The 22,513-nt window shown below is 48.9% G+C and overlaps 1 protein-coding gene and 1 long non-coding RNA gene across 4 annotated transcripts in view; one reads left to right on the forward strand and one right to left on the reverse strand.

The window, feature by feature from the left end:
- The first annotated feature begins 6,260 nt into the window (after window positions 1-6,260).
- ZBTB7B (zinc finger and BTB domain containing 7B) overlaps window positions 6,261-22,513 on the forward strand; it is a 56,359-nt gene continuing 40,106 nt past the window's right edge. The window contains exon 1 of one of the 3 annotated variants that reach the window (XM_081841080.1): window positions 6,261-6,379. In XM_081841080.1, coding sequence (XP_081697206.1) covers window positions 6,277-6,379 — 103 coding nt within the window. In that variant the 5' untranslated portion in view covers window positions 6,261-6,276. Of the gene's footprint in view, window positions 6,380-6,648; window positions 6,802-13,060; window positions 13,205-22,513 lie in introns of those variants that run through there. The other 2 variants (XM_081841082.1, XM_081841081.1) reach the window with 2 other exon arrangements.
- Window positions 9,012-14,304, reverse strand: LOC309330182. The gene is made up of 2 exons (XR_014151352.1): window positions 13,336-14,304; window positions 9,012-11,493 (listed from the first exon to the last, which is right to left on the reverse strand). It is a non-coding gene; the product is annotated as an uncharacterized lncRNA (long non-coding RNA).

The raw sequence follows: 22,513 nt of genomic DNA on the forward strand, positions 1-22,513 counted from the left end.
AAAGCACGCCTTGCACTCAGGAGCCTGGGCTTATTTCATATTGCATAATCTAAACGACTGCTGACGCACATTTAATGCACATGGCTTCCCCTGAAAGGAGTTGGGAACTGTAGTTCACCCTTCACAGAAAAGGTCCCAGCACCCTTTAACAAACTACAGTTCCCAGGATCCCATAGCCTTGCACTCTAGAATCATATACAGTGGTACCTCGGGTTAAGAACTTAATTCGTTCCGGAGGTCCGTTCTTAACCTGAAACGGTTCTTAACCTGAAGCACCACTTTAGCTAATGGGGCCTCCTGCTGCCGCTGCGTGATTTCTGTTCTCATCCTGAAGCAAAGTTCTTAACCTAAGGTACTCTTTCTGGGTTAGCAGAGTCTGTAACCTGAAGCGTCTGTAACTCGAGGTACCACTGTAGCAGGCAAATCTTGAAGATGGTTTGTGGATATGACCGCCTTTCCATGTGCCTCTGACCCCCCACCCCCAGTTTTGCAATTTCTTGAAAATCATTCTGGATCTGTTTGGGCCCAAAAAGTTTTGAAGGACTACTTTGAGATAAACATGAACACTATGGTGGAAAAAAGAATTATTTGGGACGCAAGCAAAGCCGTGATGAGGGGGTTCTTGATACAACAGAATGTTGTAAAGAAAAGAACACAAAATGAGAGGAAAGATAAGATCTTGGAGAAAATTAAAGAGTTAGAGAAGAAGTTAAGATCAAATCCGAAGTCACAGCCGATTCTGAGAGAAATTAAACTCCATCAGGCACAATATTCTAAACTGATAAACCAGGAAATAGAGTGGAAGATTAAACTTATGAAACAAAAAACTTTTGAATCGGCAAACAAATGTGGGAAACTGCTGGCTTGGCAGTTGAAGAAGAGACAAAAGTTAAATATAGTCACAAACCTGGAAACTGAAGGAAGAAACATTCAGAACCCCGTGGAGATTAGAAAGTGTTTTCAGAAATATTTCAAAAAATTATACACTCAAGGGCCGCAGGATGAGGTTGAGATTAAACAATTTTTGGAAAAAAATGGACTTAAAAAACTGTCACAAGAAAATAGATCACTCCTGAACAGCAAAATAACACGACAAGAGATCGAACAAGCCATTCAGAACATGAAACTGGGCAAATCTCCAGGGCCAGATGGCCTGACCTCCAAGTATTATAAGACATTAAGAGACTATTTGATACAACCATTGATGGAGGTCAGCAATGAAATTATGGAGGGAAAGAAGGCGCCGGAATCGTGGAAGGAAGCTTTTATCACATTGATACCAAAATCAGAAACTGAAAAGACACAACTCAAGAACTATCGTCCCATCTCCCTTTTAAATGTGGATTACAAAATATTTGCTGACGTTTTGGCAAGCAGACTTAAAAGAGTTTTAAATGAAGTAATTCATAAAGATCAGGCAGGCTTTCTCCCAGGTAGACACATGTTTGCTAACACAAGGAACATTATTGACATTTTAGAACTTTTGCAAACAGACATAAATACAAAAGCAGTGTTAATTTTTATAGATGCGGAGAAGGCCTTTGATAATATCTCTTGGAAATTTATGAAGGGAAATCTAAAAGAAATGGGAGTGGGACGGGGTTTTGAGAATGGAATTGATGCAATATATTCAGAACAAAAGGCAAAACTGATAGTTAACAATGTGGTTACAGAAGAGTTTAAAATTGAAAAAGGAACACGACAAGGCTGCCCAATTTCCCCTCTGTTATTTATTTCAGTTCTGGAGGTGCTCTTGAATATGATCAGAGGGGACCGGTTGGTGCAAGGGATTCAGGTCAAAGCGAAACAATATAAACTTAAAGCTTTTGCAGATGACCTAGTTTTGACTCTGCAGGAGCCAGAACCTAGTACGAAAAGAGTATTGCAATTGATTCAAGACTTTGGTCGGGTGGCGGGATTTAAACTAAATAAACAGAAAACTAAGGTGCTGGGAAAAAATTTGACAGACATAGAGTCAGAAGAGTTTCAGAGAGAAACAGAATTAACTATGGTAAAAAAAGTAAAGTACCTAGGGCTAAACATAACAGCAAAAAATCTGAGTCTATTTAAGGATAATTATGAAAAATGTTGGTCTGAAATTAAGAGAGACTTGGACAGTTGGACAAAATTGAAGCTTTCTTTGTTAGGCCGAATTGCTGCTATTAAGATGAATGTATTGCCAAAGATGTTGTTTTTGTTTCAAACATTGCAAATTGTGGACAAGACGGAGTGCTTCTGGAAGTGGCAGAGAGATATTTCTAAATTTGTCTGGCAGGGCAAAAAGCCCAGAATTAAGTTTAAGATATTAACTGATGCGAAAGAAAGAGGGGGCTTTGCCCTGCCAGACTTAATGCTGTACCATGAAGCCGCAGCTTTCTGCTGGCTAAAAGACTGGCTACTTCTCGAAGACACTGATGTATTGGATCTGGAAGGTTTTAACAATGCTTTTGGTTGGCATGCATACCTATGGTATGACAAAGTTAAGATCAATAAGGCCTTTAAAAACCATATTGTCAGGAAAGCAGTATTCAACGTCTGGACAAAATACAAAGACTTATTGGAAAACAAAACTCCGAGGTGGCTTTCCCCTCTGGAAGCTAAGGCCCGAAAAAGACCCAATATGGAGGCCAAATGGCCAAAATATTGGGAAATATTAGAAAAAGATGGAGACAATTGGAAATTGCAGAGTTTGGAGAAAATGAAGGATAAAGTGCGAGACTGGTTACATTACGCTCAGATTAAAGAAGTCTTTAAAAATGATAAAAAGTTAGGGTTCCAGGTGGAGAAATCGAAGTTGGAAACAGAATTGTTAGAACCAAAGACTAAGGTATTATCAAGAATGTATAACTTGCTGTTAAAATGGAACACACAAGACGAAATGGTTAAATCGGCTATGATAAAGTGGGCACAGGACATTGGGCATAACATTATGTTTGAGGACTGGGAAAGGTTATGGACCACTGGGCTGAACTTCACCGCATGTAATGCTCTGAAGGAAAATGTAATGAAAATGATATACAGATGGTACATGACCCCAGTTAAACTTGCCAAAATATACCATTTGTCTGATAATAAATGTTGGAAATGTAAAGAAAATGAAGGAACATTCTTTCACCTCTGGTGGACTTGCCCTAAGGTGAAGACCTTCTGGGAAATGATATATAATGAGTTGAAAAAGGTATTTAAGTATACCTTCACTAAGAAACCAGAAGCCTTCCTCCTGGGTATTGTCGGCCAGAAGGTGTTAAAGAAGGACCGAACATTTTTTATGTATGCAACAACGGCAGCAAGGATACTCATCGCTAAGAACTGGAAAACTCAAGATCTACCCACACTGGAAGAGTGGCAGATGCAGCTGATGGACTATATGCAATTGGCGGAGATGACTGGCAGAATCCGAGACCTGGGAGAAGAAAGGATTGAAGAAGATTGGAAGAAATTTAAGATTTATTTACAAAAATATTGTAATTTGGTTGAATGTTAAGAAGGATGCTTGATCATAAAATAATTGACCACCACTAAATTAGACTGGAATTTGATGATAAGTAAGATTAAGGAAAATATAAACCTTTTGGAGAATTGCTAGATTATATTTAAATGAGTGGAAATAAGATTGTAAACAAGATGATAATTTGCTTGAAAAAAATTTTCAGCGATGTAAGTGGGAGCAGGAGACGTGAGGAAGTCCAAAGAAGTTATGAGATTTTGTTATGATATAACTAATGTTGTTTATTATTTGTGCATTTCTTTTATAAAAAAAACAAAACCTTAATAAATATATATATATATAAAAAGAAAATCATTCTGGATCTGTTAATACAAAACACATTTGCAGTATGTTCAGAGCCCACAGAGAGGAAAGAATCCAGATATCCTCTTCTCAACTATTTGCTGCCAATCTTCCAGGCTTTGGTGTCCCAGGAGTCTTCTCTCTGCTAGCCCCTCGATCCCCAAAACACAAGGAACCCAATCTCATTTTGCTTCTAATGTGTGTGTGGGGGGGGTCCACCAGATATCCTCCCCTCGCCCCACTCCCTCCATTGTCAACCACTTTTTGGGATATCTTTGGGAGAAGAAAAGGTTGCAGAGTAAACATTACACAAATCCAGAGTGGAGCCCCTAAAACGGTTGGGTGGTATCTGGTACATCTCCTTTTGGCAATTCCTGCAGCCAAGCTGGAGCCAAACGTCTTGATCTGCTTTCCTCTGGACCACATCAGCGATGCTAAGAAGGGATGCTAAGAAGGGCAGCCCAGGACCCCCATACACCCTGCCCACCGCTGGGAGGTCACTTCGTGCTTACAAGTTCCCACTCCCTTCTCAAACTCCTAGGTTGCATGCAGGACTCCAGATTCCAATTGGATGATCCTGGTCAGCTTCCCCTGATCCTTCTTTAACCCTTCACAGACCCAATAGCAGGAGTTCTGCTGCCCAGTTGTTAAACCATGTAATCACGCAGCCTTTCTCAACCTGTGGGTCCCCAGATGATGTTGAACTACAACTCCCATCACCCCTAGCTAGCAAGGCTACAGCTCAGGGATGATGGGAGTTGTAGTTCAACAATATCTGGGGACCCACAGGTTGAGAACAAGTACCCGGAGAACGCGGATCAGACTCTGAGCAAAGAAGTATTTTCAAAATCTCTCAACAGAGTCCCCATCTGCACGTTAATTCATTTGACGCATGTAAAGGTAAAGGTAAAGGTACCCCTGACCATTAGGTCCAGTCGTGACCGACTCTGGGGTTGTGGTGCTCATCTTGCTTTATTGGCCTAGGGAGCCGGCGTACAGCTTCCGGGTCATGTGGCCAGCATGACTAAGCTGCTTCTGGTGAACCAGAGCAGCGCACGCAAACGCCATTTACCTTCCCGCCAGAGCGGTACCTATTTATCTACTTGCACGTTGACGTGCTTTCGAACTGCTAGGTTGGCAGGAGCAGGGACCAAGCAACAGGAGCTCACCCCGTTGTGGGGATTCAAACCACTGACCTTCTGATCGGCAAGTTCTAGGCTCTGTGGTTTAACCCACAGCGCCACTGTAAACAGTCACGGCTTCCCCCAAAGAACCCAGGGAGCTGTAGTTAGTTAGGGGTGCTGAGAGTTGTTAGGAGACCCCCTCTTTCCTTCTCCCCAGGAATTGCAACCCTGCGAGGAGAACAGAAGTCTCCACAAAATTCCCAGCAACCTTTACAGTTCCCAGGATCCTTTGGGGGGAAGCCACACTTTCAAAAGCGGCATCAGAATGCTTTGTAGTGCAGACGGGGCCTAAGTCTCTTGAAGCAGAAATGTAGCCTTTTGGACTTTGAAAGCAAAACCATCCCCTCCAGTTCCAACGGTCCGGCTATGCATACCAATGCTGGCAACCGCCTAATCTCGCCAGTTTGAGTGGGCTCCATAGAGGCCGCTTATTCACTTTCTCGCAGGAGGAATCCAGGGCCTGCGAGCTCGCTTGTTCACCTCTGCCCTTCCCCTCCCTTTTTCCTTTCGTGCCATGCCTTTCTAAAAAGCTGCAAGCTGCGCACAGGGTTATTTCATTATTATTGATTTGCAAGAAGCAGCTCTGGAGAGCCTTTCCAAAGGCCAGGCTAGGTTCTTGCTCCAAAGGAACGGCTGCATAAATACAACAGGAGGGGGGAGCGGTGGGCCTCCACGTGGCCTGTAGATGGTGCTTAGGGCGTGTGCGCGCTTGGGGCTGATCCGGAGCCAGATGGCTTCGCTGCGGGCTGCATCATCCAGGCCAAGCGCTGCGGCGCAGGGGGGGGAGGAGAAGGGGGTGACCAATCCTTCCCCCTCCCCAAATGGGAAGTCGTGTGTGTCCCCCCCCCCCACTTTCCCCTGCCCCACCGCCTGGGGATTAAATCATCCTTTCCGCTTGCAAACTTCTCTTCCGCAGCCTCGGATGATTCAGCTGTTCCTAGGACTCTCCTCAAGTGACCGAAATGACGCCCCCCCCCCAAAAAAAACCCCTACCCAGACCGGATCTCCAGTTTCCCCTCACCCCAAGTTTGCAGAAGCCCGTTAACCCTTGCAAAGATTCCCCGCAAAGGGGATGGAAAGGAGGAGGGGGTGGAAAGCCTTTGCAAAGAACCCAGGCGTCCGGCGGATAAAGGAGGGGGGAAATAAAAAGGAGAGAAAGGGATCGGATGGCTGCCAGCTTTTACGACCTGAAATAACCCTCTCCCCTCACCCAACCCACCCAGGCGCTTAGGAGGCGGGTGCGGAGGGATGAAGGGCGGCGGGTCCCGCCAGTGGGAGGCGAGGGATCTCCCGCTCCGTCCAATGGCGAGGCGGCGCAGGCGGGATCGTCCCCGCTGCCTTGGGAAGAGGAGGGGAAAAATAGGACGCGAGAGGATGAGATGGCGAGGGGAACTGCGCGAGCCAGGTGCGGAGAAGGCGGGGCGCCGGGAGGCTCGGGGGCGGGGCTTGGCGCAGGTGGGGGCGGGGCTTGGCGCAGGTGGGGTGTGGGGGGGGGTTACACGGGCGCGCAATGTCGGGGGTGGGGGGTGGAGAGAGGGAGAGCCGGGGAGGGCTGGCCTCCCTTTCCGGGTTGCGGGAGGCTAAGGTCGCCTGGCGCAGCTGGGTTGCTAAGCTGGAGGGGGGCGGGGGAGGAAGGACAGGTGAGCGGGGGGCGTGGCCAGGGCAGGTGAGTCGGGAGGGGGCGCAGAGAGGCGGAGGGGATCGTGCGCGACACTCCGCCGCCGACACCGGCCAGCGCAGGCACGCGCGCCAGAGAGATCTCGGTACCGATTGAAAAGTGTCCGCGGAGCGTCCCGAGAAACCCGGCCGGGAGGGGGAAATATTGGGGTGAGTCCGATCCTCCGCGGCGGGGCGCCGATCCTCCGGAGATGGGGGTTCTGGGTCTCAAAACTGACCCTCACCAGGAATTTGGAAATCCACCGCCCCCCATTTCTCCTTCGAAACTTTCCCTCTGCTTCCCGGAGATTTAAACGCACACGCGGGGACCCCGAGAGCAGAAATCGAGCCCCACATAACAAGCTGCGTGGGGTGGCTGGGTGGGAGTTTCCTCATGGCTCTTTTTCCTCTCCCCCTCCCCAAATCCTCCCCACTACCCCCCCCATCACCTACTTTCCCCAGATCCCTTCTCTCCCCCCCCCCCACATTTCCCAATAAGAGGTGATGTTAGGACGCAAAAAGGCACGTTGGGGATAAGATCAGGGCAGGCGTGAGCCGTTTCCCTATCCCAGTTTTTTAAAACCTGATTTTGTCGGGGGGGGGGGCGATCTTTTGGAAGTCACGCCCGTTTTCTCTCTCCCTGGCTCCATACCAATGATTGAAGCCGATTGTTTGTATGGGTATTTGTTTCTGTGGATCGAGAGTTATGTTTCTGGGGAGGGGGGCTGTTCCCCTCTTTTGCGGGGGGGGGGGATTACTCCACCATTCCAGGCCTTTTTGAGAGTGGATCAACTCTGCCCCTCCTTTGACAGGTTCCCTGGTTACTCCCCCACCCCCTTCCTTCTTGAGTTTGAAGATTCCCAGCTTGGGGGGGGGGGGCTATTTTTACCAATTGCTAAGCTTGTAGACGTCCAGAGCATTGAAGGATGAACTTAGGGGGTGCTTGGTTCGCAAAGGTTTCCTGGCAACGTGGCTGGTGCCAGGTCTGGGCCTTGGCGACATCAGAGAGGTAGGGATCCTCTCCCCTGTTTATCCTTTGCCCTCTCTGCGCCGTGGGTTGGCACTGCCCTGGCATAAACTGTGCGCATGTTTCTGTGTGTAGTTCCCCCCCCCCATCATATGCCACCTGTACCCCCTGTCACAAAATCTTCTTGTCCAGGCAGGCAGGTATTGACTCCTTGCCAGGGGTGGGAAAGGACGTCGTTCAAATAATGGTGGAGCTGGTTTTAATTGTTGGAGCTGTTAGGTTTGAATAGGGGTAAGACATGACCGTGGCTTGTCGTCGTCCTCGTATGAGCTGGGGATGGTGCTAAGGGCAGGTGGGCATGGTTGGAGGAGAGCGGGCAGTGCCCAGTTGCTGGACTGTAACCTGGGGAGGGACTTTATTAGGACGAGAGCTTCCTTGTTAGCTAGAGTTGCTGTCAGGCTTGTGTCTTACCTTGCGGTTTCTGCAGGATTCCTTGCTTCCGTAGGGTGGACCCCAAATACCTTACCCCACTGAAGCTAAGACCCAGCTATTCTTGTGTGCAAGAAGGAGCAGGGGTAGCATCTGTGGCTTCGGCGCTGCCAGGGAGGGAGGGGCCCAACTGGGATCTCGTCCCATGTGCATCCCCGCTTCCCACTCTCGTACCACCCGCAAGCAGGGAATGGATGGCAATTGAGCAGAAAGCTGTTTTACCCGCTTGGCACACGGACATTGAAAGCAGGCCTTGTCTCAAATGCAGAAGTGCCCTTTGGAATCCAAAGGGTATGATTCTTAAGGTGCCCGTTTTGCTTGGGTGCTGTGTTAATAAGAACTGAGTGGGTGACTTCTTTTTTCTTCCCTTTTCCCTTTGGGCAAACTTTACTACTTGGACTCTGCCCTCCAGGTTACACCCAGCCCCACTGATTACCCTTCCCTCCCTTACAGGGCTGTGTCTAGAGGTGTGCTCACCTTGGCAAGCCTGGCACAGCCTGCGAGTTTCCTACAGGCAACTGTTTGGCCGTTGTGAGAACAGAATCCTGGACTAGATGGGCCATTATGTCTGAGCCGGCAGCCGGCTTCCTCTTCTGTTCTTATTGGGAGCCTTGATTCTTGGGGTGGGACTTTTGCTAGGGATTTTTCCTGACCTTTCGGCTCTCCCCACCCTTTACAAACTTTACAAGTTTGTAAAGTTTAGGGCAAAAGGGGGGGGGGGCTTCATTCCCTCCCTCCTCCACTTTCAGTGGAATGAAATGCAGCTTATGGCCCAGACCTTAAAAAAAGCAATATTATTGGTAGCACTACAAAGAAAGTGCTTCACACATGTTAAATACTTCCTACTTTTAGGAAGTCTGCTTAACATCAAAGTCGATGCGGGAGAGTTACAAGGACGGGGAGAAAAAGAAAGGCAAATGTGATAATTTGAATCAAATAAATATTTTATTTTCAAGTACATATATTTTTTAATGGCTCACCCAGTAAAACTTTCAAATTGATTGTGATATGACAATGGAAGATTCCTTAGTTACATATTTTAAACTAAGGAATCTCCTGTCGCAGCTGTGGTGGTTTCCGAGCCTGACAGAGTTGATCCTTGAAAACAGCCCTTTCCCACTTTTGTTTCTTGCAAATTCAGCCCACAAGAAAGAGACATCGTCCTCTGCCCCTTGACAATAAAACTATTCCATCCGTCTTATTTCAGCGTACAGAATAATATGGCCAAACGGGTCTGATTGATAAGACTGATGAGTATAAGCTATTATGTTCCAATGTAGAAAGGTCCTTTTTGTTGACTGGCAATCTCTCCTAGGCTGGTGGGTCTGGTTAATGACACAGATTAGCAACTGGGAATCCAGAAATTGGAAGTGGTGGTTATTCCTGGAGACTTAACGCAGGGTGTGATCTTGCCTGTGTGGCATCAGAATATTGTGGGGTCTTTGACAGCTGTGTGTGTTTCTGTGGATCCGACGTTCTCTTCTCCCTTATCACAACATCTTAATACTTTTTTTTAACATCATTGAAATATGGATAGCTCAGTGGTAGTGTATCTACTTTGCATGGAGAAGGTATCGGGTTCAGTTCTTTGGCATCTCCACTGCTACCAGTGTTTTCCAAACTTGGGTCCCCAGCTGTTTTTGGACTACAACTCCCATCACCCCCAGCTAGCAGGACCAGTGGTCCGGGGTGATGGGAATTGTAGTCCAAAAAAATAACGGGAGACCCAAGTTTGGGAAACCCTGGTGTACAGAACTGGATGTACCAAAGGCCGTTTGCTATGTTCCTATAAGTCTTTGCTTCTTATGCCGGCTGGGAGGTCCTTCCCCCAGCTAGATTATTTTATCACTCTGATTTTGACTTCTATGTTTATATTATCCTGTCTAAGTATATATATTGTGATTTCTGTTTCACAAATAGGATGCTCTTAATTGTTCTAAATGCTTCAGTTGGACACTGCCCAGAAAACCAGAGAACAAGTGGTGAGCCATATCCAACTAGGTTATACTCAAAGTAGACCCACTGGCCCAATGTTAATCACGTCCATTCGTTTTGCTGTGCCTACTCTGGGTATGATTAAACTTGGATGCAACCCATAACCAGCTGTTCCGTCTCTGCGTTCTGTCCTCCACACCCACACAACACTCACTGCCCCAGACGGGATGTGGGTCACGTCCATACCATAAATTTAAAGCACTCTTATGCCCCTCTTCCCCCCCTGCCCCAAAGGATCCTGGGAACTGTCAAGGGAACTGTAGCTTTGTGAAGGTGAGAACCACAGTTTCTAGGATTGACAGCCAAACCCGCTTCCCTGGGAGCTCTGATAATTGTAGATCTGTGAGGGCAAAGAGGAGGGGTCGCCAAACAACTCTCTGCCCCCCGAGCAAACTACAGTTCCCAAGATTAACAAGCAATCTCCCTTCCCAGGGAACTCTGGGAACTGTAGCTCAGTGACCTAAGGGGACTTCCAGCCCCCTTAGCAAGCTACGGTTTCCCAGGATTCTTTGGGGGAGGCAGCCATGGCTGCTGCTGAAGTAATAATAATAATAATTTATTATTTGTACCCCGCTCATCTGGCACGAGAGTATGGATCGTAAGCTCTTCTCGTGTGTAAAGGTGGACACACAGTTCTTTGCCCACCTGCGTCCCAGAGGGTGACGGTTCCCGGAGGCTGCCTGCGGAGGCTGCGAGGCGAGCCAGCCTCACCCGCCTGTTTGCGCCGACCCACCTCCCTGAGGGCTCTGAACCGGCAGCGCAAGGGTGAGCAAGGTGGGGAGGCAGCTAAGAATACACCTGCGCCATGTCCCCGGGTGTCCTCCTTATGTGCTGGAGGTGGGGGAAGGGGGGGGGGCTCGTGAGGCAACAAAGTGGATTGTAGGTTGGTGTGTGTGTGTGTGTATGGGGAAGAGCAATAAATAGCAGGCAAGGACGTGAGGGCGACTGAGAAGGTAAATGCTCGGATTAAGGCATCCCAAAATTAAACTGAGCCCCCCCCCCCAGCACCTCTTTGGTTTTACCTCTCCCTTCTCAGTTTTGTTTTGTTTGTTTGTTTGGTAAGATTTGTGCACCGATCAATGGTTTTTAAAAAAGAAAAAGCCTCAAAACGGTTTACAGAAACAGTCAAATGATTGAGAAGACCGATTAACGACAATGGTTTAAAACATTACAAAAATTAAATTAGAATGACGGAACGCTGGGTGGTATTCAGCTATGCTTTATCCATTATGCGTGATTAAAGCTCATTAAGTTCAGTGGGTGCTTGTGAGAAAAGCGTAACTGAATGTCACTAGCTTTTTCGTGATGATGGTGTTTTGTGCTGCCTGGTTAGCCTTTCCTCTGAGCACGTGCGGAGTATCAGATACTTATTTGCCTCAGCCACCAGCCTGTTCGTGTGCGAAGATGTGCACCTATAAACACAACTAAGCAGATGAAATTGCCACCAATATATAAGAATACAGTATTCTGTTACCACCAGCTCACTTGCAGGGTATTTTGCTGTAAAGTCCTCAGTTCATTTGCATGCATTAAGTCGTTGAGGGAAATGCAGATTTTAAAATGAACCTCGGAGCATGCGCTGAGTTCCCTTCCTTTATTCTCTGATAAAGAGTGGGTGTCGACTAAGCATGGTTTTGAAACAGCTGTGTTGAAACCCAGTTTTGCAGCTGCATCACTGTTTAAGACTCGCACTTATTATTTTTTTCTAATAAAAAGAAGAAAAAGCTCTGGGTTGTGGGAGGTGGGGGGTTACACTCTGGCCTATTTCTGGCCCTGCTTTTCGCTTGGCTGGGTGGTCTCGTGGGTTGAGTCTTTGGGGACTCCTTTCCTGCTTCTTGCTCCTGCAGCCCGGGCAGAAATTCAACAGGTGCAGCATTCCTCTCCCCACCAACCCATGTCCTTCCTGACAGTTTTGCTTTTTCTCGAAAAAGGTGTAGTATCTGGGTGTAAATATGACTGCAAAAAAAAAAATGAAATTGTAGAAAGACAATTATGAAAAGTTATGGAAGGATATCAAAAGAGATTTGGATAAGGTTGAAATTATCTTTGTTGGGCCGAATTTCAGCGGTTAAGATGAATGTATTGCCTAAGTTGTTATTTTTGAAAGTTTTGCTTTTTCTATCTGTTAAAAGTGTGGGGGGGAGGGTTTGCTGGTGACCCCAAATGCCAGGCAAGGAGGTTGGGGTTTCGGAGGCCCGAGGGACAGTCAGCAGTGCAACAGGGTCAGCCACAACGGCCGCCCGCTCTCCGGCCTGGCTCATGCTCTGCTTTCTGCTCCTGGTTTTGGAGCTGTGGCCTAGTTGGGCTGGCTGCGCCAAACGTGGCCTGGTTGCCGTGGGAGCCTGGGCTGCTGCAGCAGCCAGCCTCCTCAGGGGGCGGCTGATGAAACCACGGAGAAATCTCCCTGCGTGTGCCGCGCCCTGTTCTCTGCTGGAGGTGCCCCCCTCCCTCGCCGCCCCAGGGTGGGGGACGACGCTGCCCCTGAGCTCCTCCGCGCTCCATGGCAACCCTGCGTGGCACACATCCCCGGCCTGGCTGCCGTACCCCAGGCGAGGCCTGTAACAGGAGCCTGGCTTGGCAGGGGGAAACCTGCGACGAGCCGGGCGCGGTGCCAACCGGTTGGCACAGCCGAGCCGAGGGAGGGCCAGGAGGGTTCGCCCACCAACCTTTCCTTTTATTTTTCCTGCAGCTTCCGTGGGAGCACCAAACAGTTTGCGTGCTGCTGCTGCTGCTGGTGCTACCCCCCCCCCGCCCCTGGCACCAGTGCTTGGCACAGAAAAAAGTACCGGTTGCCAGCTTGTGCCACTGCGCTGGTGCCCGGCTGAAGGAGGCGATGGAAAGGCAAGGGGGAGAATCCCATTTGCTAGCTGATATTTGAGGGGGCGCTTGTCTGTGCGCAAAGAAAGTGGGTATCCTCCCAGGCAACAGTTGGTATGACTTGGCGAAGTTCCCCTCCCCGGGGTGGCGGGTGGGGTGGGGTGGGGGGAGAGAGCAGGTGACACGTCGGAAGCAGAAGTGGGTCAGGCCTTGCCGCTGTGCCGGGCAGAGCTCGGCGGGCACTGTTGCCACAACCCTCCTGACTCTTCAGCTGCTCTTCCACCAGCCACATGGGCACCGGATGGGGTAAGAACTGGAGAGGCCAGGGGTTTTTTTGGGGGGGGGGAAGGAGGACTTTCCGCCTTTGGACTGCCCCCCCCAGGGGCTCCCCCGATCACTCTGTCTTAATTTTTAGCCTTTAAACTTTTTAGACGAACCTCTAGTTGCCGTCTCCTCCGGGTTGTTTTTTCTCGTTCCACCTCTGACACACCAAGTGGGGGGATTCGAACTCCGATCCGGGTGGCTTTTCCTGATCATTAGCGTGCAGAGTCAATCATCCCTGGCATGAGAGGTGTAAACGGCTGGGTGGTGGAGTGCCAGGCCGACTGAGGGCGGGGGAACTAAAGGTCTTGCAGATGCTTCTGGACTCCATCTCCCATGTTCCCTGACCCTTGGCCATGCTGGCAGGGGCTGATGGAGAGTTGAAGTCCATCATTTGCTCGTTCCTTATCCCTGCTTCCTCGTCCTCTGTAAATGCATTTGGTATGGGTTCCCTGATTGGCTGGGACATATAAGATGGGGTTGGGAATCTGCGGCCCTCCAAATGTTGGGTGCCACAGGTCCAACCCCCCCCCCCCCGCTGCTACAGATTATTGCACCCCATAGCCTTGTTCTTCAGGGCACGGCTGTGGGCACGGGTGGGGCAGAGAGGGTGTGTATGTGAAAGAGAGAAAGCTTGCAAGGTTCCCTCTCCTTCCCAGGAAACTCGCTGCTCCTTTCGTCTTGGCCTAAATTGCCAAATTAATATTCATACATATACACATATCAGTTAACAGTGATTGCGTGCGAGGCAGTTGGGAGCGGGCGCTATAATTCCCTGGTATTCGAGGACGTGTGCAAAGGCAGTGTAGCGTGGATGTGTGGCTTTTGGGGGCGGAGTGATTGCCTCCCCCTCCCCACACACCAATATTTTGGCATTCACCTGTGGTGCCCTGCTGTGCCCTGGTTCTATGGGCTGTGGGCACCCTTAGGACCGCACTGCAGAGGTGTATAAAACAAAGGAGACATGTGACCCTCCATTTTGTGGCTTTTGGGTGGCAAAGAAGCAGTCATGGCTTCCTCCCCTCAAGATTCTTGGGATCTTGGGAAGGGTGCCAAGAGTTTTTAGGAAACCCATATTTCCCCTCTCAGAGCTACAGTTCCCCGAATGGTTTAGCAATCGGAGTTCTGAGAACTGTAGTTCTGTGAGGGGAATAGAGGGCTTCTAAGAACCCCTTTAAAAAACTACAGTTCCCAGGCTGTGTTAGCAACCAATCAAGCCCCAGGCGCATGTCCAGTTGTGACCACATGGAGATCTCTGGTTGCCGGGTTGGCCACTGGAGAAAGCAAAACGCCCCTTATCTGAAATAATTTCCTTGAAGCTCGCGTTTGTTTTATTCTGGATTGTTTTATTTGATGCATTGTGAGCTCCTTTGAGATTTCTTCCTGAAACTGCAAAGTAGGATAGAAATGAAATGAACGACAACAGTAATAATAAACCCTGTTGTAAAAGAAAATGGCGCCGAGGTCTTCCGCTGTGGCGCCCGCAAGCCAGGTTGATGGTGCTGTTTGGACATTAGATTGTATATGACACTGTTCCCAGGATTCTTTTAAGGGAAGCTACAGTGGTTAAAGCGATGTAATTGTGGTTTAAACTGGACAAAGTGAGAGCGTGGCCTTTGTTGTGGGGTCAGGACTGGGACTCCCTTGCTGGGAAAAGGAGGCTTTGCTAGGGGCCTGGCTGAGTGTGCGCACTGCGCAATTGTGGGTGGCTATAAGCTGTGGCCGTGGGTGGGACTCAGGGTTGGTGTGGGCTGTGGGATTAGCATTGCAATTTTCCCTCTGGCTGGCTCAGCCAGCTTGGAATTGGAGAGAGGGGTGGTGGCGAGGTCAGGTCAGATTTTAACTCTTGTGTGTGAGAGAGTGCCAGGGGGGCAGAATCATGGCCGTTTGGGGGGTGACTTTGTGAGGTGCTGGGGCGACAGTGTAGGTTGGGACGAGGGCTCTGTCTACTTCCCGCTCCACACCAGAAGTTGAGAAAAACATGGGTGCCAAGTGGTTCAAGGTGTTTTGGGTGCTGGTTTGGGGAAAGCCTTAAAAAAACAAACCCCTGTTTGTTTTGGGTGCTGGATTTCAAAAAATGTGGGGCTCTGGGGTGGGGTCCCCCCTCAGTCTTGTTTGGAAAGCACAGCTTGGTTGACTGAGCTCTGTCTCCTATTCCCAGGCTGTGGTTCCTCCTCAGTGTGGAAGGAACTCTTTACATGCTCAGATACACTCTTGGTTGTTATTATTTTTTGTGTCAGAGAGAAGTGCTAACCTGGCATAGAAAAGGGTTCCTTCCTGGCCTAGATTTAGTCCTATATATAGTTGCCCCACCTGGAAGAAACCACTCGAGACTTCCTGTTCCTCCGGACTTTGGAGGAACTTATATGGGGAGAATCTTATAGGGAGGCACTTTTGACCTTATTCCTGTGTCTTGGGTGGGAGTCAGTCTCACCTTTTTTCCTGGCACGAGGTGAATTGCTTGCTAACAGCAGTGTAATGGGCAGAAATCCAACAGGTGAACTTTCCCTATCCCAGGCAAGGACGTGTGGTGATAAGGATAGCTTCACCTGTGGGATGCCTGCCTGAGATGCCACTGTCTCAAAGAGCTCAGGCCTAAAAGAGTTGGCAGTCTTGCAGTGGGACGGTCGCACTTGCCTTGGCACTGCCCACTAGTGATGCCCAAGGGGCATTCTTCAAGTCTAACCTTGAAGAATTGGGGGCACTACCATTCTCTCCCCCCCCCCCCCACAGCAGTAGGTAAATATATATTATTTTTAAGTAGGTTTCCACTAAAAGGTAAAGGGACCCCTGACCATTAGGTCCAGTTGTGACCGACTCTGGGGTTGCGGCGCTCATCTTGCTTTATTGGCCTAGGGAGCCGGCGTACAGCTTCCGGGTCATGTGGCCAGCATGACTAAGCCGCTTCTGGCGAACCAGAGTAGCGCACGGAAACGTTGTTTACCTTCTCGCCGGAGCGGTACCTATTTATCTACTTGCACTTTGATGTGCTTTTGAACTGCTAGGTTGGCAGGAGCAGGGACCAAACAACGAACTGCCGACCTTCTGATCGGCAAGCCCTAGGCTCTGTGGTTTAACTCACAGCACCACCCGTGTCCCTAGGTTTCCACTATTCCCCCCCAAAAAAGAAATGCAAAACAGGGGTGCCCGTTTCTCAAACTATGGTCTGTGGACCATTCTTGGCTCAATAGCTTCATCCAGATGTTTCCATTAACGATTCTTGCTGTTTTTTTAATTGATTTTGATTCCTTTTTTATTACTTCTTATATCGTTTTTTCTCGTTTCACAATGTGGATCTCACGAATTAAAAAATACAATGGGAAACAGCGCATGACAATTGCTACACCAGGCGGGAGAAATCATGGAGTGGTCAGCTGAAAACCCCAGCAATTTTTTCCAGGGGTCTGTTTGGGTGGATGAGGTTAGAGAGGAATGTATTTATATATTTATTTATCTATTTATTTAGCCCATTGCTGTCCTTGGGTGTAGCCAAGGGGGTGTAGGGGCGGCAGCTGCCCCCCTCTAAACCAAGTAAATAAATAGAAGTACTTAACTAACTGACCAATTGCATTTCAGGTATCTCGGTTCTGCCCCCCCAAAACATAAAGCCTGCTTGGCCCACTAAAATAAAGCCAGGCTACGCCTATGTCGCTATCCCAGATTCTTCTCCAAGGAGCTCAAAGTGGTCCCCGCCTCCTCATTTAATCCCCACAACAACCTTGCGAGGCGGATTAGGCTGAGAAGTTCCAGCGTCACACCCAGGGAGCTTCAGGGTCACGTGCGAATTTGAACCTTGGTCCGACACACAAATGTCTGTGTCTGTGAGGTATGTGTGTATGTGTGAAACATCAATCTATTTTTCAGAAACGAACGAATGAGTCACCTTTGAAATCTCCATATCAAACATGTAAACGTTTACTTGCGAAGAAGTGAGAATCCTTTTCCTTTATAGCAGCAAACATTCTGACCCCCCCATATTTATTTGTTTATTCAAATTGATATACATAGTTATGGGTATCCAATTCCAATTCTTCATTGCCTCCCTTGTCCTTTTATAGGAGCCTGTCGTCCCAGCTGACTTTTTTATATTGCAATTTTATGTCGTGAACAGCTCTGAAATCTTACGGGCACAGGGGTGGCGTGCAAATTTTCATCGCAACTGCAATTTTTGTAGTTTCCAGCTGCTCTGTGGAGATGGGGAATTTGGGGGAGCTGCTGAACCTGAGGATATTTTCCCCCTCCACCCCCCGCAACTGCTTCTAAGTCCTCAGACGCTTGTCTTTACTATTCCAGATGTTGATGGACTCCAGCTCCCATAATTCCCTGGGGCTGCTTGGAGTTGGAGTCCAGCAGGGCTGGCTACCTTTGTCCTGCAGAGATGCGCGCGACAACAGAGGCACAGGGTGTTGTTCCGAGCTGCCCCTTTCTGCACACGTCCCAACACCCACTTGGCAGCGGACCCCACCCAGCCGCCTCTCCCGAGTCCCTCGGGGCCAAGTCCCACCCTGTAATGTTCCCTGAATGACTCCACCTTCTTCCTGCTCCCCTCCTTCTCTCTGCAGTCTCCTGGCTCATATGAAACACTTTGCAATCTCTCCCTCCAGCTGTGCCCTGAGCCTGCGGATCGGGGTGGGGGAACCTTTGCCTGGTAGGGCGAACCAGCCAACCTGCTGAAGGGGTTGCATCAAGCGCGCTTCCTACTCAGAGTAGACCCCGCTGAAACCAATGACTAGATTTCAGCGGGGTCTGCTTCGAGCGGGACTTAGCCAAGGTACGACCTCAAGGTGCTAGCTGGTCCCTCAGCCAGAAACCAGGGAAGTGGAGTGTTCCTCTGAGCATGTGCAGAGAGTCCTCTGCTCTTTCTAACTGCCTGCAACAGCAGGACAGCTATAATTTTCCTGGCCTCCTCAGGAATGCAACACTGAAGGTCTTTGTGCACAAGAGGAAGAAAGGGGGAAATAACATTTTTTTTCTCCTTTCTCCACCCCCTGGGGGGGGGGATGGCTTGTGGCCGGTCAAATTTGTCCTTCCTGTTTCCTAGACTTGGGTTCTGTTTCACCAGCTCCTTCCTTTCTCCTCCTCCTCCTCCTCCAGCCATGTCTTCCGTTTTTCTCCTTGTGCGTTTTCCTTTTTTGAGAAGGGTCAGAGGGGGTGACAGCAGAGCATGGCGCGTATCGCTAAAGCTGTGCTGATTTCTATGCCCTTGCAAAACCCTCAAATTATTATTTATTTTAACTTATTAGTTGGGTCCCTCCCCCTTTTCATTACAAAAAACCCCCTCAAAAGTGGCAATAAACAAACAGTGCATGTTAAAACCAGCATAAATCTAAAATGGAAGAAAACTAGAAATTTGTTCATATTTTTAAAAGGCAGGACTAAAACGTCCCACCCCCTGAAGGAGGCCACAGATTAAATGAAAGCCCAAAGGCTTGATGGGAAATAAAAGTTTTTGTCTTATGCCTAAAGATAAGTAATGATGGTGTCAGCCGAGCCTCTCTGGGGAGAGTGTTACAGAAGCAGGGGGCCACCACCAAAAAGGCCCCGTTTTTGTGTTGCCACCCTCCTGAAAGGCCTCAGGTGACGATCTGGGTCAGTCCATTAAAATCTCTGCTCCTCCTAACGACCTCTTTTTAAAAATGTCTCTCTGCAAAACAACCGAAGGTATTCAGATGGTGCCAATATCTCGTTGCTGCTGTCCTGAAGATTGGCAGTGCCCGTCCTTGGCACGCAAACCCAGGAAGCAGTCGATTTTCTGCAAAGAGTTTAGAGGTACCTGGAAGGGTGAGGTGGGGACATGGTTTGAGGAGTAAGCAAGCCTCTTTGCTCGGACAGGCTCTCCTTGCCAGTAATCGTGATTCTGTCCTACCTTACAAGGGTGTTGTAAGGTCGGCTGGGGGCCTGATCAGCCCCGATAGCAGAACGAGGTGGTGAAAATAGGAATAATCCCACAGTAATGGAGACGAGCTGGGAGTGTTGGGGCACAGCAAGTGTGCCACTTCAGGGTGCAGGTATGTGTGTGGGAGTGTGGGGTGCAACTGTGGGATTTCCCATTCTCATTTGCTCCTTGCGCCAGCCCTATAAGGTAGGTCAGACATCGGGTTCCAAGAAGTGATTGCAAGATATGGGAACAGCAGGAAATTACAAGTGGGATGACATGTCCAAATAAAATTATAAGGGAGGAAATGATTAAATGGAAGTCAACAAATGATTGTCTGTGTTTCTGTCTATCGATCCATCTATCTATCTATCTATCTATCTATCTATCTATCTATCTATCTATCATCTATCTACACCCCCCCCCAGATAATAACAGATAAAGGGTCAGAATGTTTGCCCTTTGGAAGGAAATGAATTTAAGCATATTTTCATGTTTTTACAAGCAAACGTTTAAATATTTGGTATTGATGTTTTAGAGATAATTCAAGAGATAATTTAAGAAAAGAAGATGGATATTTACCGTGTGTATCATTGGTTCCAATTTTCCCCCTCTTTGAAAATTGCTGGGGGGGTCTTACTGGACCACTTTGTGATTTTTGTTCCCGTTGTAGCAATTGTAGACGCTGTATGATTCTGAATTTTTATTCTTTCTTCTGTATTGCATTTAACAGCATTACAAAATATAAGAATAAAAAAATACAATATGGATATTTAATGTGATGAAAACGCTGTCTCCTGTCTTTCACGACGTAGCCGAAGAGCACCTAGAACGAAGCGTAGTTTGGGAGCCCCCGGTATAGATTTTTTAAGTCAAGATAAAATACAACGGTGCTTTGTAGGATGGCATCATGTGAGTAATGAAGGCCATATCAGGATGCCTCTTTGAACACTCATGTCTTCCCCCAGAGAATTCTGGGAGCTGTAGTTCGTTAGAGGTGCTGAGAGTTGTTAGGAGACACCCCTATTCCCCTCCCAGAACTACAGTTCCCAAAGTGATTCCGCAATCAGTCCCCCTTCCCAGGGAACTCTGGGAATTGTAGCTCTGGGAGAGGGTGGGGCCAGTTGCAAAAAGTGGGTGGAGCGACTAGCATAGATTTTACCTTTGTGAAATAGTCTTATATTCTTTGCACACAAAGTCCTATACGCCCTGCTCTGTCCTCCATTTCCAAGCAAGGAAGAGGCATATGTCAGAGTTCAAGAACGGCAAAAACCAGCAAGGAGGTTGCGAAGCAAGGCTGGGGAGGGGCGTGGTGTGGGGAAGGAGGTGTATGGGGAGAGTCCGGAGGGCCAGAGAGAAGGCCTGGAGGGCCATCAATGCCCCCTGGGCCTGGGGCTCACTGCTTGACAACTCTTATATTTTACCTGGGACTGCAAAAAGAACTCTCTGTGTGTAGATTGCCCGGCTGACGGACAGTGAGGTCCGTCACTATCTCGGTTGGTAGAGCATGAGACTCTTAATCCCAGGGTTGCGAGTTCGAGTGCCGCGTTGGGCAAAAGATTTCTGCGACGCACTGGGTTGGACGACCCTCGTGGTACCATCTGACGCTACAATTCTGTGCTGGTTCTAAGGCAGTGTTTGCCAGCCTTGGGCCTCCAGCTGTTTTTGGACTACAATTCCCATCATTCCTGCCCGCCGGTCTTGCTAGCTAGGGGTGATGGGATTTGAAGTCCAAAAACAGCTGGAGACCCAAGGCTGGGAAACACCATTCTGAGGCATCTTTTTCTTTAAGTCAGCCCTTTATTCATAACCTTGAGGACGAGAATCTTGTTTTATTTTTATGGGGAGGGCAGCAGCTCATTGCTGTGCGCCAGGTCCCAGCCCCAGGTGGGAAAACGGACCCCCCCACACACACACCTGAAACCCAGAAGAGCTGTTCCAACTGCAGCAGCGCAGACCACCAGTCTTCCGCCGGGTGGGACGGCCATTTGAAATTCCCCCTGGCATGGGGATATTTCTGATCAAAAAGCCCCATAACACAGTGAGGTATTGCAGCGTAAGAATATAAAATGGGGACGGGAGCAGTGGCTTTAGAACCAGGAAAGCGAAGGCAACGGACTCTGTGTCTGGATGAGGCCTGAGTCTAAGGCCAGGGTGGGGTTCTCTCCTCTTAATAACCACTTCTGGTTTGCGACAGAGAACGAGAGCGAGAGAGCGCACTTGCGACAGCAGCTCCCACCCAGGCTGAGTCACGGGCCTCTCCAGGAGGTCTCCCCCCCCCCCATGGTACCACCCTGAACCCTCCTTGCCACACAAGGTGCCTGGGCCTCTCCCTTGCCTGCTTCACCCTCCTTATCTCCCTGCTTGCCTCACCTGGATTTCCAGGAAGTGCAACGACCTGGCTGGTGCAACCAGAGTGGGGGGTGGCAGCTGGGGGAGGGAGGGGGGGACAGCTGCATTGGGCAAAAGGACAGGGAGTGGTTGTACTGCCCGGCTTTCGTAGCTGCTTTAAAAAATGTCTTTTAAAGGATTTTCACTGAGGTGGCAGAGAGGCTGGGGTTGTGGACTGCAAGGACTGTCATTCCCCAGTATGAACCTACGCGGGACCTTGAGATCGTCCTCTGAGACCCTTCTCCATGTTTCTCCTCCATGAGGTGTTCTGAGTGTGGCAACAGGAGAACAGGGCCTTTTTTACAGTGGCTCCCCGTTTAGCGCCAGGCAAAAAACGTTCCTCTTCAACCAGGCCTTGGGTTGATTGACATCCAGTGCCCTTTAAAATGTGTTTGTGGGAAGAGGGATTGTTGGCTTGTTGTTGTTATTAGTTTTGTTATGTGTTTTATGTTGTCATCTTGTAGTTTTATGTTGCAAACCGCTCTGCGATCTTCAGATGAAGGGTGGTTTAGCTCATCATCATTACAGTGGTACCTCTGGTTAAGAATTTAATTTGTTCTGGAGGTCTGTTCTTAACCTGAAACTGTTCTTAACCTGAAGCCGCCGCGCCGCCAGGGCACGATTTCTGTTCTCATCCTGAAGCAAAGTTCTTAACCCGAGGTACTATTTCTGGGTTAGCGGAGTCTGTAACCTGAAGCGTATGTAATCTGAGGTACCACTGTATCATCATAACAACAACAACAATAGAGCCTCCAGCTGCAGGAGTAGTGTACCCCTTCAATAGCAGGTGGCTATGGAAAAAACAGGAAGCTGTTGGCTAGCAGAGAGGAGTGGAGCAGAATGCCGCGGCAAGACTCCTTACGGGGTCTTCGCCACGGGATCACATTCCCCCAGTGCTATACCAGCTGCATTGGCTCCCGGGGGAGTACAGGATCAGGTTTAAGGTGCTGGCTTTAACCTTTAAAGCCCTATATGGCCTAGGACCCTCGGACCTAGGACCCTCGGACCTATGGGACTGCCTCTCCTGG

This window comes from Podarcis erhardii, assembly GCF_964252035.2.
Source record: "Podarcis erhardii genome assembly, chromosome: 15".
Lineage (NCBI taxonomy): Eukaryota > Metazoa > Chordata > Lepidosauria > Squamata > Lacertidae > Podarcis > Podarcis erhardii.